Raw genomic sequence first — 18,493 nt, 5'->3', positions numbered from 1 at the left:
TCGCTCCCAAAGGAGGTTACGCCCGGTTCAGTATACCACTCCCGTTTTGTCGAACTTCGTTCGAAGTTCATTAATATGACCTTCGTTTATACAGATGGCTCTAAGACCAATGACGGGGTCGGGTGTTCTTTTATTGTCGGGGCACAAAGTTTCAAATACCGGCTACATGGCCATTGTTCGGTCTTCACAGCTGAGCTCTTTGCCCTCTACCAGGCTGTTCTTTACGTCTGCCGCCACCGACATTCTGCTTATGTTATCTGCTCCGATTCTCTGAGCGCCATCCAGAGCCTCAGTGATCCGTATCCGGTTTACCCTTTTGTGCACCGGATCCAACGCTCTCTTCAGCAGCTGGTGGACGACGGGTCTCCAGTTAGCTTTATGTGGGTTCCTGGCCATGTCGGTATCCCTGGGAACGAAGCTGCAGATGCCACGGCCAAGGCTGCGGTCCTCCAGCCTCGGACGGCTTCTTGTTGTGTCCCTTCATCAGATTGTAGCACGGTCATTTGTTGGCGCATTTTATTGCTGTGGCATGCCGATTGGGCTGTACTTAGGGACAACAAGCTTCGGGCCTTGAAACCTTTTCCCGCAGCTTGGACGTCCTCCTCACGTCCTTGTCGGTGGGAGGAGGTCATTTTGGCCCTGCTACGAATTGGACACTGCCAGTTCAGCCATCGCCATCAGCTGACGGCAGCGCCGGCGCCGTTCTGTCCATGTGGGCAATTGCTGACGGTCCGCCACATTTTAACGTCCTGTCCGGATTTTACTACGCTGCGTCTTGATCTTGGCCTGCCATGTACTGTGGATGCCATTTTAGCGGATGACCCAGGAGCTGCTGCTCGCGTTCTTCGTTTTATCAACTTGACACACCTGTCTAAGGACATTTGATTATGCTGTAGTTTTTTAATCCTATGCCTGTTAATACGTCTTTTATAGTGTTGTCCCTTTTAGTTGCTGTTTTAACCTTGTGCCTCGCGGTACATTCCTAAATTAGTCAGGGCGCTAATGACCATTGTAGTTGTGCGCCCTAAAACCACAAAAAAAAAAAACCACCACCTATGAGTGCCTATCCCTTTCCTTTATCTCTTGAAGGCTTCTTAGAGCACAGCAGTAACATGTGTTGCAGAGCACTTTTTCGAGGTCTTGTTTTACTGTTAAAGGGCTGATACAATTTTCACATTCAGGAGATGAAGCTTAGCCAGTAATTTGTCAGATATCCTGATTTACATAATTGATTTTAACTGATGTTGCTATCAAAACTACTGCATGCATACCATGTAGTCACAGTCTTAATTTTTTGATACCAGTGTCTTTCTTAGAGAGCCTGAATCAGAGGTTCCTGATGTTTGCTGACTTGGCTAACATATTCTAGTAACCCGGTATTCAGTACCCAGAATTATGCACCTGATTTGACATTCTACTCCTATGGTTATTACCTATTGGCAGTATTATGAAAAGGATAGATTGCTACTCACCATACAGAGGAGATGTTGACTCGCAGACAGACACAACAAAAAGTCCTGAGCGGCCAGAGACAGTGATCCTATGTGTGTGAGTTGCGCTTGGGGAAATGTGTTTTGGCTGAAAGCTTGATTATATACCAGTCTTTTCATTGTGGCTGTCTGTGACAATTCGTCTCCTCTATAAGATGAGCAGCAATCTACCTGTTTCATAAGATTGTTGTTATTCCGTTTGGGATTTTCCATTTTTTGGTTTTATAATATTGGGTCATTTTTTGTTGTCTTAACTCCTTGTTTCCTTGTCATAATTTGCACTTTGTCTCTTGTACTGCCAGGCTGCTTCTCTTATTGGATTACTATAGAGTTTTGTCTGTAGTCGCTTGAACACTAAAGTTAAACTGAAGCTGTTACATTTGCATCATACCCTAAATCTTTTAATTTATTTGGAAGGACTGATCTTAATCCATTCATTTAACAAAGTCCTAACATCACTGCTCTAAAATGCAACTTGTTCATTTCCTTTTCTTTCCTATGGTAAAAATTTCTCTGGCAGTTGCACATTTTCCATAATTGGGTACCCATTACATCCACAATAAAAATAACCAGCACCACTGGTGATGCAGGTGGTAGCACAGCAGTCTTCATGAACATGTTCTAGTCTCTTGATTTCCAGTGTTTAGATCACTTGAACTGTTTACAGTATTTATTGTAATTGTAAAAGTTTAGTAACATTTTTATCCCCATAAGAAGAGAAATTTTTATTTGTTTTATTTCTGAATAGTGCATGTTTCACATAAGTGATTAATGAACATTATTGAGCTAAAGATATATTCATGAGATTTTTGATGCTGCATTCTATTTCTAGCAACATAAGTTGCCTAGATAAATTGATTAAAGAAAATTATTCTGAAACATGAGGTAGAATTGCTGCCCTAATTTTATAGTTTTCTTGTGTAAATTGTCCTTTTGAAAATTATTCAGAACATGATAGCAAATACATGGTTAAAACTGCTTTAGAGATTAAATGTGATGCTGAAATCACAGTTTTTACAGAGATATAACATCTTTCTTTATACCTTTTTGGTAAATTATCTGCTGTTGCTAATTTAATGACCACTGTGCTGACCACTATTAGTAGCTGCGGCTAGTAATATATTCTTAAAAATACTTGCCTTTAACTGCTGCTGCCTTATCCCTCCTTTTTGATACACACTAACTCTGTTGGTTTAAGTATGCCAACTTATTTATTAGTTTCCTCAGGAAAACAATACTTCAGAAATATTCTCTGAATGCCTCAAAGTACAGAATAAATTTTAGAAGGTATGTATTGTCTAGCAAAATTATTAAAGACTTAATATGGATCTAAATTATCTCTTTTTTTTAATAGGGGAAATGTTTACATTCTTGTTTTCCAAAGCTCAAATCATAAATGAAATGAGCCTGGTTATGCAATAACCAAAGTTAAAGTGATAGGAGTCATCATTGCATCTGTTCTACTATGGCGCACGCGCCCACTCTCTCTCCCTCCCTCCTCTCCCTCCCTCCTCTCCCTCCCCCCTCTCACACACACACACACACACACACACACACACACACACACACACACACACACACACACACGCACGCAGAGAGAGAGAGAGAGAGAGAGAGAGAGAGAGAGAGAGAGAGAGAGAGGGGGTTTTTTTTTCATTTTTCCATACTGTAGTTGCAGTAAACTGCATACCTCTATAATGTTTCTTCAAAAATGTAAGCACATACACTATTTTATTTATATGATGTAATAACCTATAAATCAAAACCACAAATGTTGGCTGGATATAAAATTTACACAAATTGAAGTTGCTATTTCTTTCTTAGATACATTTGAATGGCAAGTTTCCAATGAAGTGATAAGCTGTTGTTTCGTATCCAAAGTGTAATTACTCAATTATTTTCTTTCTGTCTCTCTTACAGAATGTTTTGAAACAAATTGGCCTGAATGTGTTATCCATCGATGGTCGTCTGATTCGACAAACTAGGACATTTGTTCTCCGCTGCTATGCATGCTTTAAAAGAACCAGCATTATGACAAAAGTATTCTGCCCTCATTGTGGCAACAGGACATTGAAGAAAGTGGCTGTAACTCTAAAAGAAGATGGCACTCAGGAAATACATATCAACACAAGACGACCCCTCTCAGGAAAAGGGAAACGGGTAATAAGCAGTTTGTTTCCTCAAAAGATGTCCTTTAAAAGTACATATTTAAGAGACTGTTCTTATTAATTTTTTTACAGGTCTTCCTCTAATTTTTAATATTTTCGTTGAATTTAAAGATTGATTGCATTTTATTTTATGTTTTACTTCAAAAATATCTTCAAATTTTTCATCAATACCTTTGTTTTTTTCCTCTTTCAATGAAACATTTTCTCCTCCTTCATAAATTTTATATTCCAATAAGTATCAGATCTACATGTGGCTTCTTTTTTGAGAAATTATTTTTGTCTGAACACTCCATGCTATTTATTAAATAGGCTTTATCATGAGAGGAATATAAATTTGCATGACAACAGTACTTTAGCAGAAACTGAGGGCTAAGAGGAATGCTGTACTGAGATTTGCACACTGTGATTTGCAATTCTGGACAAAATTGTTGCTACTGGTTCATGTTTACTGCATACCTCTGATTGGATCTCAAACAATCTGTTGCTACATACACACACTGTACTGTGGTTGATGCAGTGTACTTCATACCAATAGCAGTTACTTGCTATCATATACCATTCCCACATGTAGCAAAAAAATGGTGTTTGCCTCAGCTCTTCCCCAAATCTCTCTTATTCTCTTTAGCTCTATACAGTGCACTTAATGAAAGCAACATAAGAATTGCGCACTCTTCCTCGAATTCTGATTCTTTGGTGTACTTACCCAGTAGGTTTTATTGAGAACAATGTCTCCTTTCTTCCAGAGATTCCCATTTACTTTTGGTGAGCAGCACTGTTACACTTTTGTATGAAAAACGACAATATGAACTAGGATAGAATACCACAGACCACATAGGAGATGCGTTGAGCAGCAGACAGGTTCATTTAAAAGTAGATTAAACTGTCAGTGTCCTCCTTCATAATTAGAAAAATTCACAGGCATTCACATACTCACAACTCAAGACACACAGCCACTGTCTTCTCCAGGTGCTGAGATGACCTTATCATTCAGAAATGAGAGTGCTATATGTGTACGAGTTATGTGTTTATGAAATAGTGTGCTTTCCTAAGTCTAAAGGAAAATGTTGTCCAGTAGCTTACTCTATTTTTAAGTGTTTTGTCATTCTGTCCCAAGTTTTACAGTATTTACTTTCTTAAGAAACATTTAACATGTGCCGTTGAAATTATCAGGGTTGTCAGAAACAGTCTAGGAAGCTGGTAAGGGTGTTGAAGGTGGGTTGTGTTGAGAAATAATTTTTCAAAAAAATGATTCAATATTTTGAGCTGTTTCGGAGTTTTTTATTCCCGTGTCAGAAGCGAAGCATACAGGTTCATGTGCATACATTTTACACAGTTATGATTTAATTACTTTTGACCAACATTTGGCCACTTGCAGTGCATTTTCTGTTGCTTGTTGAAGATCATCTTCTGTACAGGAGACTGGGCACAATTGACACCAAAGCATGTGCCAAACTGTCTGTTCTTCTCCACAGTCACACTGAATTTGGATCAGTGTATCCCCATCTTACCAAGTTAACTTTTGACCTTCCAACTCTGCATCTCAGTCTATTCAGGGACCTCCAAGTTGTCCATCCCCCATCATGGCCTGGAGGTAAAGCCTCAACAACTCTTTTCAAACCAGGGGAAGGTAGGTCGTAGCCCTCCATAGATGTAACCTACCTTTTTCAGCAGTCATTCTAAGTTCATTTGATGTTGCAACGAAACTCTTCCTTGACTTTGGTCATTGCAGATGCAGTTCGTGCCCATACAGAGGATGGGTAATTTCCTGTTCCACTGCCTTTCATTCCTTGTCCGCAGCTCTCTCTCTCTTTGAACAGGTAGTGGTGCTATTCCTGTGAGGTGGTAAAGTCATTCGACTGGAGCGGATTTCAAGCAACCTGTTATACTTCTGCAGGTTTCATTGAGAGCTGCACCCACCTGTATGGCATGAGTTGAATTATACAAAACAGAACAGGCATACTCTGCCACAGAATACCATAGTGCCATTGCATATATTCGAATTGTTTCAGGTTGACTACCCCACTGTGATACATCCAGTTTCTGCAAGAGATTGTTCTTGGTGGAAACTTCCAACTTGCATTTCATGCAGTGCTTTTTGAAAGTGAGAGATCTGTCAAGTGTCACTCCCAGGTATTTTGGAGTCTCGTAGTGTATCATTTTGACCCCCAACCATACTATTTTCAACTTGTGAATGGCTTCTATGTCTCTCAAATGAAAAGCACACACTTTGGTCTTTCAAGCGTTTGGTTTAATCTGGTATGTGTTGTAGTATCTGGATAGATCTTCAAGGGTATTCGTGAGGTTGTTCTCCACTGATTCAAAATCTCTGCTGTGGATGACTAGAGTGAGGTAGTCAGCATATAAGAAGCTCCTGGTGTTTGGGGCTATAGATTGGTTGTTTGTGTGTATATTAAACAGAATTGGAGCCAAAACACTTCCTTGCAGGAGGCCATTCTTCCCTTGACTACACTGTACTTGAAAGTCGACAAAGACCCTGCGATTCTGCAGGAGGGCGGCGATGAGTCTGGTTAGACCTAAATCTTTGGTCAGATTGTAGACCTTGACAAGTAGTAGCTGGTGATAGACCATACCATACACTGCTGATAAGTCGACAAATGACTCTATCACCTTTCGAGCTTCAAAGCCATCTCCTATAAACTGTGTGAGATTTAGCAATTGTCGAATACAGCTTTTACCTGGTCAAATCCAGATAGCTGCGGTATAATCGAGGGTTCAGTTGCAGGTGATAGGTAATTTAAAATCTGCCTTTCCAGCAATTTTTAAAAAGTAGTGCAAGTGGTCGAAAAATTTTCGGATCATTTCCTTCTTTGCCAGGTTTGAGCAAAGCACGCATGGACAATACGATTATTTTAGTTATGTGCTTTTTTGTCATTTGTGTGCATTTTATCAACTGTGTGTATTTTATTGACTGTTCGTAGAGTGTCCCTTTTATACTTTGACTTCATGTAATGTAACATGGCAGTTTTATAGCAATTTCCAGAAGGTATATTTCATATTTTATATATCCGTCTCTCTCCAGCCCCTCTTATTATCTTTATTTTGCCCTTAGATCAGATGAAGGCAGCATAAGACTGTCAAAATCATTCATCGTGGAGCAGCAAAAGTGTCTACACTGTGATCGTGGCTTACGAAGTATGTCTATTTTCAACCATATCAATCACCCCACAGCACAATATGTGCGCCTTACAAAAGGCCTTATTGGCTGACATCAGTGCTAATTAACTAAAAAAATTGAATCTTTTCTTAACAATTATTTCTAAGCCCAACCTACCCTGGTTTTCGGACTGTTTCTGACTACCATGCGCATATTGCAGACATTATGGTTTGTCAAAATTGCCAGCTGTACAAATTGTAGCCACATGTTCAACAACATTGGTGGCAATACATTCACAGACGAGAAATGTCAACAAGGTCAACAGTACTGCCATGAAGTGGATGAAAGTGAGGTTGTAGTTTGTGCTGCCAAAAACAACGAAAAATGTTAGTGAGAAAATGAAAACCAGATTTGTTTATGCTTACTTTTTTGTAAGTGAACTGATTCGGAAACTTTTAATTCATGAAATAATGCTGGACACACAGCTTTTCCAGAATTTTATCATATTGTCAAAACAAATTTTTGAATTTATCATAAAAGCAAATGGTCCAAGAATTGGTAAGACCATTACCAATATGAAAGACTCTATACCAGGTACAACCAGACTGATGATCACCGTCAGTGTTTGGCTGTTGGTAGTTCGTACAGAAATTTGATGTACTTTTAAAGTGCATTTCTCATGTACATGTCTCTTCATACAAAAAGTTTCTAATGCTTTGGTAGAAGGACTCAGTGAATTATGAGATGATGAAAGTAGAGTACATGTATACGAAAACAATAATAGAAGTGAGTCAGTCAGCATGTTACTGTCCATGAACACGGAAACCTACGTGATGAAGCTTACAAAAAGTTTAGAAGTCTCATGAATCTATGTAGATTACAATTATTGCTCACTGTTGCAGATGTTCTTCTAATATGACAGTAGCAGATAGAATGTATTTTTTCTGATTGCTGTTTTTGTGTATATGACTTTCCGTGTCCCATAACCCTGTGACGTACCACATTTAAGAAATTCACAGTCCTCTCGTTTCTCCACTTCTACATTGCTGAAGACAACAAACAAACCAAATGCCTACATGTAGGTTCACGAACATCCAAACTGAAGCAGAATATTACTACATAGTTCTACTTGTTGCGGGATCACAGACTCATAGAACTTTTTAAATGACTTCCTATTTGCTATTGGCTGTGCTATTTATTACAATATCTTCTGTTACATTTTCAACCTTACTCCATACATTGGTGCCAACATTGGCACTGACATTGGTCAATAGTTATGGGGAAGCACCCACATGTTGGAGCCAACATTCAGTTGATTTAATATAGAGGTAAGCATATCTCATGGACAGATCACAGCCAGTGCATTTGCAGTTTTTAATGTGAATAGTTGTATTTTGTCATTGCAAAACAAAAAACAAAAACCTGTAAAAAATAGCAGGCAGTGACTGTAGGATATACACATAAATACTCTGGTCTTAGACAATGTATTGCATCACATTCAGAATAAGAATACATGGACTGGAAAATTTAGTTTAAAATGAGTCTTTGTGTGATTTAATACATCCTTTACTGTGTATAAGAATTATTCAACGCAGGAAAATCCCAAAATCAGTTGGAGCTGTGTGTAACTCACTAGTTTCAGGGAAAAGAGTTAAGAGAAAACCATTCTAAAAGGAAGTTAATATAAATATTATGTAGCATACGGATAAATTCGAATTTGAATAAACTATGTGTTAGGTGGACCGGATAAGGAAACTCTCACTCACGAATCGGATATATTATGATCTAACCCACGCAATAAGTCCAATGTGCAACGTAGTTGTTTGGTGATCATAAGCTTATAAAATTTAAGAAAACGAAAGTTGCTACTCGCCATCTAGCGGAGATGCTGAGTCACAGATAGGTACAGCAAAAAGACTGATCCAAATCAAGTTTTTGGCCTGTAAGGCTTTTCTCAAAAATACACATGTGCACGCCCACCCCCTCCCCCCCCTCACACACACACACACACACACACACACACACACACACACACACACTCTCTCTCTCTCTCTCTCTCTCTCTCTCTCTCTCTCTCTCTCTCTCTCTCTCTCTCTCTCCCCCTCCCCCTCCAATGGCTACAGTTGCCTTAGACTGCAGGTGTGCCGCGCGCGCGTGCGTGCGTGCGTGCGTGCGTGCGTGCGTGCGTGCGTGCGTGCGTGGGTGCATGTGTGTGTTGGTCGTCTATTTTTGGCAAAGCCCTTACCGGCCAAAAGCTGTATTTGGAACAGTCTTTTTCTTGTGCGTATCTGCGACTCAGCATCTCCGCTGTGTGGTGAGTAACAACTTTCCTTTTCATAGTATTGTTACATTCCATCCTGGATTTCCATTGTTTGATTTAAGTTTATGAAATTAATACTTAAGACACTACCTAGCTAAGTTAGCTTTTTCTTGATTTATATCAATGAAAATAATCAATAATATAAAAAAGCAGCAACATGAGAACCCTGAACCAGGGTTGTGTGCCTCTTTTCCTAAACCTCATCAGTCCTTTTCCTGCACCCATCTTCCTTCCCCTTCAACCCTTCTGCCAGAAAAAGGAGCAGCCACTGGCTCCTAAAGCTTCCAATATCTTTTATATGTGTGCTCTTCTGTCGCCACTTGGTGAGTAGGTTTTTTTTATCTATATGATTACATTATTTCTCCTGAATTAGCTTATCTGTTTATTACTCAGATCCATCTTTGCAAAATGACTACCTGTATATAAAAAGATACTGAGATTGTGCTTCATCGAGTAATTTGCTCTATTTACTTTGCATACAAAGGGGTCATATTATAATTTGAAGTTGTAATTTAAAACAAGTAACCTTGTGCTCTTAGGAAGTTACATACCTTTCTGTCTGTAATTCATATTTTCTAATGTGCAAACATACTTCTTCCAAATTTCCAGGAACCAACAAAAACAATTATTGAGTGAAACTTCCTGACAGATTAAAGCTGTGTGCCGAACCAAGACTCGAACTCGGGAACTTTGCCTTTCGCTGGCAAGTGCTCTACCATCTGAGCTACCCCAGCACGAGTTCAAGTCTCGGTCCGGCACATAGTTTTAATCTGTCAGGAACTTCCATATCAGTGCAAACGCCGCTACAGAGTGATAATCTCATTCTGGAATTATGTGAGTGATGCCAACTGCGACTTTTCAAAAACTGAATCACTTACTCCCCCCCCCCCCCCTGGGGCTCACCATTCATTTGCTGAGTATAGGCTGAGCTGGGGATCGGTAAGTGCCATTGGGCAGGCTTCAGTGACCACCATCTTGTGGGGCAGTGGAATGTTATGTCACAGGGGCTGGGAATCACCTTCTGGGTCTCAAGAACAGTACAGACCTCTTAAAAAGCCTCAAGCTTAAGTTGCACTGTGTGCCGATGAGATGCTTAGCTGTTGAGGTGGAACCCGCCACACGCCAGTTGTATAAGGCTTAGGCAAGTGGGGTCCTGGCTGGGTGGACTGTTTGTTTCCCTAGTGGCTCAGGGATCACTATGGCATCCGTAACTTCTCACACACTTACTCCCAACGGTCTGGGTGATCTGTTGGGTAGTGCTAATACCCAACCTTCAAAGAAAGCCTGGGAGGATAGCCCTCCTGAGCAATTTTCATCAAAGATCAGGCATTTTATTGTAACAGGGCACACCCAGCGTCTCAAAATTTCTTTCTTGTGATAAGAAGAGAAGATTGTACATTTAAGAAGGTATTATCGCCCTTCTGTATCCAAAAAGGCGTTGATGGTTCGGCTGGATCCTCAGATATGTTAAATGGCTGTGTAATGGCACATTGCTGGTCAAAACAGTGGCATTACAGTAAGTTAACAACCTTCTGAAGTCCAAATATTTGTGTGAATATCCTGTTGTGGTTGAACAGCATCGTAGCCCTAATTACAATCATAGAATGGTTGCATGCAGTGACATCATGCATAGGACACAAAGAAGTTTAAAGAGGAGTGGGCTGACGAAGGACTCATTGAGGTGAAACATGTAATGCATTGTACGAATGGAACACTGGAAAATCAGATTCGTTTGCATTGATGTTTGGTTCACTAGTTTCGCCAAATTATATTAAAGCTGGCTTTCTAAGACTGAAAGTCAGACCATACATCCCCAACACTATAAGGTATTTCACGTATCAGTAATTCGGATACACTTTTCCAGGGTGTAACGGATAAGTTGCATGTGGTAAATGTTGTATGGCTGCTCATGATGATAGAACTCCTCTTCATTTGCTGCAGTACTCATGAAGAAACATGCGTCTGTAAGTGTTTCCACCCAAATGTCAAGTGTGGGCCTTGAGCCAAGATTTTCTCTTGAAATTGCAATTATGGCAGCAGCAATTCAGGTGGAGCTGTTGCTGTCTCCACGCAAACTCCAATAGCAAGCACTGCTTTTGCTCCTGCAATTAGTGTGAGTTTGGGAGGACAAGTGCAGCACACTGGGTTGACACTCTGCCAAGAAGACAGAATTGAGGCAGTTGGATTGTCGGATCGGAAATACTCAGAGGATGATAACTCACCCGTGGTCTTGGAACTCTGCTTTGATGAACCATTGAGTCCACTGAATTCTCGTCCTTCTGAAGTGGGTACTCCTACAGTCAGAAGGACAAAGAGAAAACATAAACCTCCCAGATAAATGGCTCTTGTGATTCAATGGAGCATGACTTGGTACAGAACATCTGTGGTGGGGCTCAAACTGCTGGCAAAGGGGTGGGGGTTTGGGGGGAGGTACAGAACACATGGAAGAGCTGAAACTGTTGGCACAGGAGAGACTCCTTTGTCTGTGTATACAGGAAACACATTTTAAATGTAGCGATACCCCTGCGCCCAGGGAAACGCATTTTAAAAATATTGATACCCCTGTGCTCTGGGGATACAGCCTCCATCAGAAAGATGAGCTCAGTGTAGACAGGGCTAAAGATGATGTGGATATCTTTGTGAGTGACACCTCTCCAATTCTGTCTCTCTTGTAACATCTGTCCAGGCAGTTGCTGTCTTGGTGAATACTCCATTCACTGTTACAATTTGCAGTGTGCATTGGCCACCCAATAGAACTTTGGGTACAGCATGTCTTTCTGACCTGAATTGACAAGTCCCTTCACTCTTCCTGCTTGTAGGAGTTATTAATGCGCAAAATGTGCTGTTGGGATCTCCATCAACATTCCCCAGGGGTTGGGTTGCCATAAGCCTTATTGTGTCAGAAGCATTATGCCTTCTTAACACTTGGGGTTGCACCCACTTTACCACTTTCATGCAGTCATTCTCAGCCATGTTCTCCTGCTATTTTAGGTACTGCTCACTGGAAAGTGGTCAATGACTTGTATTCCACTGACTACTTCCCCATCTGTATTCACTTCTCAGGTAGAGCTGTCCGTGAAAGGAAGCTGCCAAGGTGGATGGTTAAAGGAGTAAACTGGACACTAGTCAGTCAGGTAGCTGTTTTTGAATGCCAAGATAGTGTCCGGGACAGGATAGATCACATTACTAATATGCTCCATCATGCCACTGTGGCATCTATCCCAAAGTTTTCACAGTAACTTCAGAGGTGACACGTCCCATGGTGAAACAGTGAATGTTGCTCTGCCATTAGGGAGAGACACATGGCCTTGCAACGGTTCAATTGCTATTCATCTCATAGTCTTTCAAATTGTGAGGGCAAAGGCATGACAAATGAACAGAGGGAACAAGAAGTGGTCTTAGCAATTCTTTCTAGGCTTGATCAATTGTTCCACTAGCTCTTCAAAGGCATGGAAAGCCATAAGGAGAATATCTGGCAAATGGGGCATATGACTATAACTGCTGTACAGTCTACATTGTACACCTAGAGACATTGCAAATCCAATGGCACATTACTTCAATTCGATCACTGCCCCTGCAAACCAAGCTCTAGCTTTCTGCACCCATCAGGCAGTGATGCAGAGGGGAGGCTGGAATTTTAATTCCATGAAAACCAAGCACTACAATTGCCCCTTTTCCATAGCTTTGGTGTGTATTGCTTCAGGTCAAGGAGACTGCCCTGGGTAAGGATTGAATACCATACAACATGTTACAGTACCTTCACCAGGATGCAAGGGAAATTATCTTGTCCATTTTTAATGGAGTTTGGTTGACTGGGGACTTTCCATTCATGGACGAGCTCAATTTTAGTGCCCTTTCTGAAACCAGGAGAGAACCACGTGTTGCCCAGTAGTTACCCTAGTGTGGCCCTCACTAGCTGCATAGGAAAGATGCTAGAACACATAATCCACCACGGTCTGATTTGGATCTTAGAATTGTGGGCCCTACTTAGTTACTCCCAGTGACAGTTTCAGAGGTATCATTCAATTCTTCACAACCTGACCCTGCTGAAGGTGAAAATCCAACAATAGTTCCTATGCAAACAGCACCTCATAGATGTCTTCTTTGATCTTGAGAGGATCTGTGATGTTCTTTGGAGGCATCACATCCTGGTAAAGCTTCATAAATGGGGCTTCAGAGGACGTTTACAAATTTTCACATGGTCCTTCTTTTCCAGACGATTTTTTTAATATCAGGTCAGTGGTGCTCTTCCTGAGCAGTGTAAGCAAGAAAATTGTGTCTCTCAAGCATCTGTTTTAAGTGACCTCTGTTCACCATTGTCTTTAATGGTACTATGCCCATAGTTTGTGGACGACTTTGCCACCCTGTGCCCCTATTCCAACTTGCAATGACCATTCGTCAATTGGAACTGATGATATGGTGATTGGAAGAGTGGGCAGATAGTATAGGTTTTAAATTTTCCTCAGAGAGATGTGTTTGAGGTAATTTTAATCATTCATGTCACTCTATTAACATGAGGGCACTGTTCTTACTTTTAAAAGTTCAAGGAAGTTTTTTTGTCTCACTTTCGATGAATACCTCACATGGTTACCACATCTGAAGGCTATTAAGGCCCAATGTTTAAAAGCACCGAATATTTTAAAATGCCTCAGCCACAGGTCATGGGAGATAAATCAATCATGTCTGCTTCAGTTTTACAAAGAGTTTGTGCAATCCTACCTTGACTCTGGTTGCACAGTTTATGGCTCAGCTACATTATCTTATCTTAAGATAATCTATGCTGTTCATCCTGAGGGGTTGTTTAGTATCAGGAGCATATAGGACAAGTCTGATTTCTAGCATCTGCTGAGATTGGTGAACCACCACTTGTCATCTGGCAGTGGGCCCTCATGATGCATCATGTTTGCAGCCTGCTCTCCACACTACAATCGCTGACATTCCATACTGTTGCTCGCCCTCCAGTGGAGCAACTATTTAGAAATAGTAGCTTGTGGTGTAGACAATATTTCTGTGCTTCATCGAGGTTGGAGTCCCTCGCTGCCTTGGTTAACGTGGAGATCCAGAATTATTTTAGATCTATAAATGTACAAGAAGATTTTTACTCCAGAATCTATTTTTAAATTGATACTGAGTTGGGTAATGCAGTGGTTAGCACACTGGACTCATATTTAGGAGATGATGGTTCAAATCTACATCCAGCCATCCTGATTTAGGTTTTCCATGATTTCCCTAAATTACTTAAAGCAAGTGCCAGGATGGTTCTTTCGAAAGCACTTGGATGCTTTCCTGCTCCACCCTTTCCTAATCGGAGCTTGTGTTCCATCTCTGATGACCTTGTTGTCGAGGGGACGTTGTACACTAATCGCCTCCTCCTCCTTTGAATCGATGTTCTATATAATTTTAGCCAAGCTCTGTGACTGTGTGGTCGTTTACACTGATGCATCTAAGCAGGATAATTCCAGTGGTTGTGCTGTGTTATTTCCAGACTGTGTTATCGAGATTCGCTTACCTCGTACAGACACAGTGTATGACACTGAATTATATTTGATCTTGAGGGAGCTGGAGAAGATGTAATGCCTTCCTGCAAATTCCTCATCTGAACTGACTCCCTAAGTGCCCTAGCTGAAAAGTATCTCAACTGATCCACAGCACCCTTTTCCACTTGCGCTTGAGACACAGCATTGTGCATCTGTGGGAGGAGGACCAGTTACGGTTCGAGAACAATGGGCTGAGGCTCGTGAAACTAACAATATGTCTGTGGCATTCCTCCTCCTGGCCACTGCAGTGGGAGCAGCATTTCTTCATGTGGTCACTGCAGTGGGAGGGGGCAATACTTTTAATGCAACTCTGTATAGGATGCAGTCTTCTGATGCATGAATTCCTTCTTCAGTGGAAATATCCCCCAGTATGCAGTGCTTGGAATGTACACATTTCTGTAAACCACATTGTAACAGAATGTGTTTTATACCATGCCATGAGGCTGCAACCCACTTACCAGATGACCTGCCCTCTATTTTTGGTGTGATGAATCAAGTGTGGTTCAAATTTTAAGGTACTTGTACACACAGTTCGATGCTCCACTATTTTAGATGTTGTGTGGTTATAGTCTATGTATTTTACTCACACACTGCCTTTAGGCACACATATTTTTCTGGTTTGTCTGGCAGTGTAAGCGAGAGCGTCCCAGGATGGCTGCAGATTACATTTTCTAATTTACATTTTGTTGCATGCTTCTAACAATCCAAAACCACACTTGTATTCTGTTAACTGTGTAAGGGCACTGATGACCGTGCTGTTGAGCACCCTAAACAACCCACTACCACCACAACTGCAACCATGAATCACTTACTGGTACTTTATAATACTCATAGAAAATAAAATACAGTTCACCATACCTTCCATTCAGCAACTAAATTTTTTGTCATAATGAATACATATACAAACAAAGATTCCAAGACTTACCAAGCAGGAAAGCGCCGGCAGACAGGCACAATGAACAACACACACACACACACACACACACACACACACACACACACACACACACAGAGAGAGAGAGAGAGAGAGAGAGAGAGAGAGAGAGAGAGAGAGAATTACTAGCTTTCGCAACCGATGGTTGCTTCTTCAGGAAAGAGGGAAGGAGAGGGAAAGACGGAAGGATGTGGGTTTTAAGGGAGAGGGTAAGGAGTCATTCCAATCACGGGAGCGGAAAGACTTCCCTTAGGGGGAAAAAAGGACAGGTGTACACTCGCGCGCACACACACACATATCCATCCGCACATACACAGACACAAGCAGACATATTTAAAGGCAAAGTGTGTGTGTGTGTGTGTGTGTGTGTGTGTGTGTGTGTGTGTGTGTGTGTGTGTGTGTGTGTGTTTTGTTCATTGTGCCTGTCTGCCGGCACTTTCCCGCTTGGTAAGTCTTGGAATCTTTGTTTTTAATATATTTTTCCCATGTGGAAGTTTCTTTCGATTTGAATACATATACAGATATTTCAAAAACATTAAAATATAGTGCAAGCCTCTGTCAGGATTCTTTTACACAACATTCTCAAAATATTGTATGGCTTAGGGTACGCGGAAAAAAACTTAGATGAAACAAGCTTTATTGCACAAGTAAACAAAACCATCAATGTACACAGAAACAGCGCATAGCATATATACAGAATGTAAATTCAAATATATACACCAATTTTCAATCATCTCTTTAGATATGTGCTTGTATTTAAGTCTGAGAAGGTATGGTTCCGAAAAGAGATTCAGCAATTACATAACTGTTTTGTCACCATGCATCTGCAGTGGCATTGCAATTTTTGTGATTCATCATACCAGCATTCCACAGATGTATTTCTTGCTGGTAAAGTTCCAAAAACTCAAGAACTTGCATGTTACTCACTATTCCTGAGACACTGTGTTTTCAAATATCTGACCTGCAAGTACAAGCAACAAACAAACTTGGGTTGTGAAATGACAACCGGAAAAACAGTGTTGATGCTAGTGTGAATTCAAAGTGTTGGTTGGTTCAAAGTTCTTTCATTATCTACTACTGAGTGAGGTGGTGCAGTGGTTAGCACACTAGATTCGCATTCAGGAGGATAACAGTTGAAACCTGCGTCTGGCCATCCTGGCTTAGCTTCTCAGTGATTTCCTAAATCACTCCATGCAAATGCCAGAATAGTTCCTCTGAAAGGGCATGGCTGACAGACATCCTTCGCTAATCCAACGGGACTGATGACCATGCTGTTTGGTCCCCTCCCCCCCCCCCCCCCCCCAAATAAACCAACCAACACACTTGATTGACACTGTTTGTGCCAGTATTGGCCCCAATGTGTGGACACAGCCTAGCTCATTTTCTAGTGATTACACATGCTTAAAACTCAGTAGTAGTCAACATTAATACTGCTTTATTTCCCACCTGAAAATGACGAAGTCAAAATTTCAGTAGTGGGTATTGTAATAAACAGTGCAATCAGTGGTGAATATGAAGTCATTGAAAATAGTATTCTTTCACTACTCAAAGTACATTACTTGATATCTTTCCAAAATGCTTCCTATAAATATGACTTTTCCATTTGCCCTCCCCATATCTGATTTCATATACTCTTCCTGTTGCATATGGCTTTGTACTGTTGTCTCAAAATATTTGAACTCACATGTGGATGGATGACGGTTCAAACCCACATCCGGCTATACTGATTTATGTTTCCCGTGATTTCTCTAAATTGCTTAAGGCAAAAGCTGGGATGGTTTCTTTGAAAAGAAATGGCCGATTTCCTTCTCCATCCCTCCCTAATCTGAGCTTGTGCTCCATCTCTAATAACAGATCGTTAAATACTGATCTCTTTCTCCCCCTCTGGACAGATGTATGGTGCAGCAATAATGTTGTTTATGGACCATTGCATAGATTTATTAATAAAAACCAGAGAACAACATTAGGTGACTGAATATGATCACTCTCAAATAATAAATGATACAAGAAGCACATGCCAGGAAGGTTTTCAGGAGGTATGAATGTTAACCATTCCATGCTAAATTGGTATTTGGAATGACATCTTTTGGTAACAATGAGCACACTTCTGTTTACGACACACACAAAGTTCAATATATCATGGTTTTGTTAGTATATGAGATATGTCTCTTAATTTGTAGCATGTCATATATCGGAGGTTGACTGAGTTGATAGTGTCAAAAGGCCGGAAATGAACTGAAATTTTATAAAATCCAAACATAATATAGATGTTTAACCAGTGGCAGCACTTCCCTTGTAACATTTAGTATGCGTCATTTCATTATAGAAACTCGCTGCCAACATTCTTTGTCACAGACCCTTAGTGGGATACTTTTTTGCTCTGCCACACAAAGAATTGCGTCCTCATGTAGGATTGAAGGAAAGTAGAAAGCTGGAAGTTTAGTTGTGTGACGCACTGCTGGAAAAGCTTTCTTTATGTAAATGAAGTAGTTTTTTGGAAAATGCATAACTTTTTACAAACAGTTGCAGAAAAACCATTTTGGTAAAAAAAAAATCCATTCTTTCACATTTTACAGCCTTCCATCATAGCTTGAGGATGAAGCAATTATCTCTTCATTATTGGTCATATTTATTATAATACTTCGTAGTGAAATAAGTCAGTGCCCATTGTTGAAAGAATTTGCCCTAAATTGTGAGTGTGAATTGTGATTGCAAATCTGGGAAAGCACAAATTGGCTATGTAAACTTATCTTTTTTCAAAATGCGTTCCTGAACCTTGTGTAGAAGTCTTTTGAAATCTTGTGTAGTCTTTCTGAATCCCATTCCATCCTCTACGTTTAAGGTATCAAGAAGATTGTGTCCACGTATCTTTCCTTTCTCCATACATAAATGTATGTTAGCAACGAAGTGCTCTGCACTGAACACTTTC

General features: G+C 40.6%; 1 protein-coding gene across 1 annotated transcript in view; it reads left to right on the top strand.

Moving 5' to 3' along the window:
- The window catches only part of LOC126282196 (RNA-binding protein NOB1), a 64,158-nt gene that overhangs the window by 23,183 nt on the left and 22,482 nt on the right, over positions 1-18,493 (top strand). The window contains exon 5 of the mRNA XM_049981729.1: positions 3,411-3,650. Within this exon, the coding sequence (XP_049837686.1) occupies positions 3,411-3,650 (240 nt within the window). The remainder of the gene's footprint in view (positions 1-3,410; positions 3,651-18,493) is intronic.

This window comes from Schistocerca gregaria, chromosome 7, assembly GCF_023897955.1.
Source record: "Schistocerca gregaria isolate iqSchGreg1 chromosome 7, iqSchGreg1.2, whole genome shotgun sequence".
Taxonomy (NCBI): domain Eukaryota; kingdom Metazoa; phylum Arthropoda; class Insecta; order Orthoptera; family Acrididae; genus Schistocerca; species Schistocerca gregaria.
Note: the sequence above shows the minus strand (reverse complement) of the source record. Positions and strands in the feature narration are given on the sequence as shown.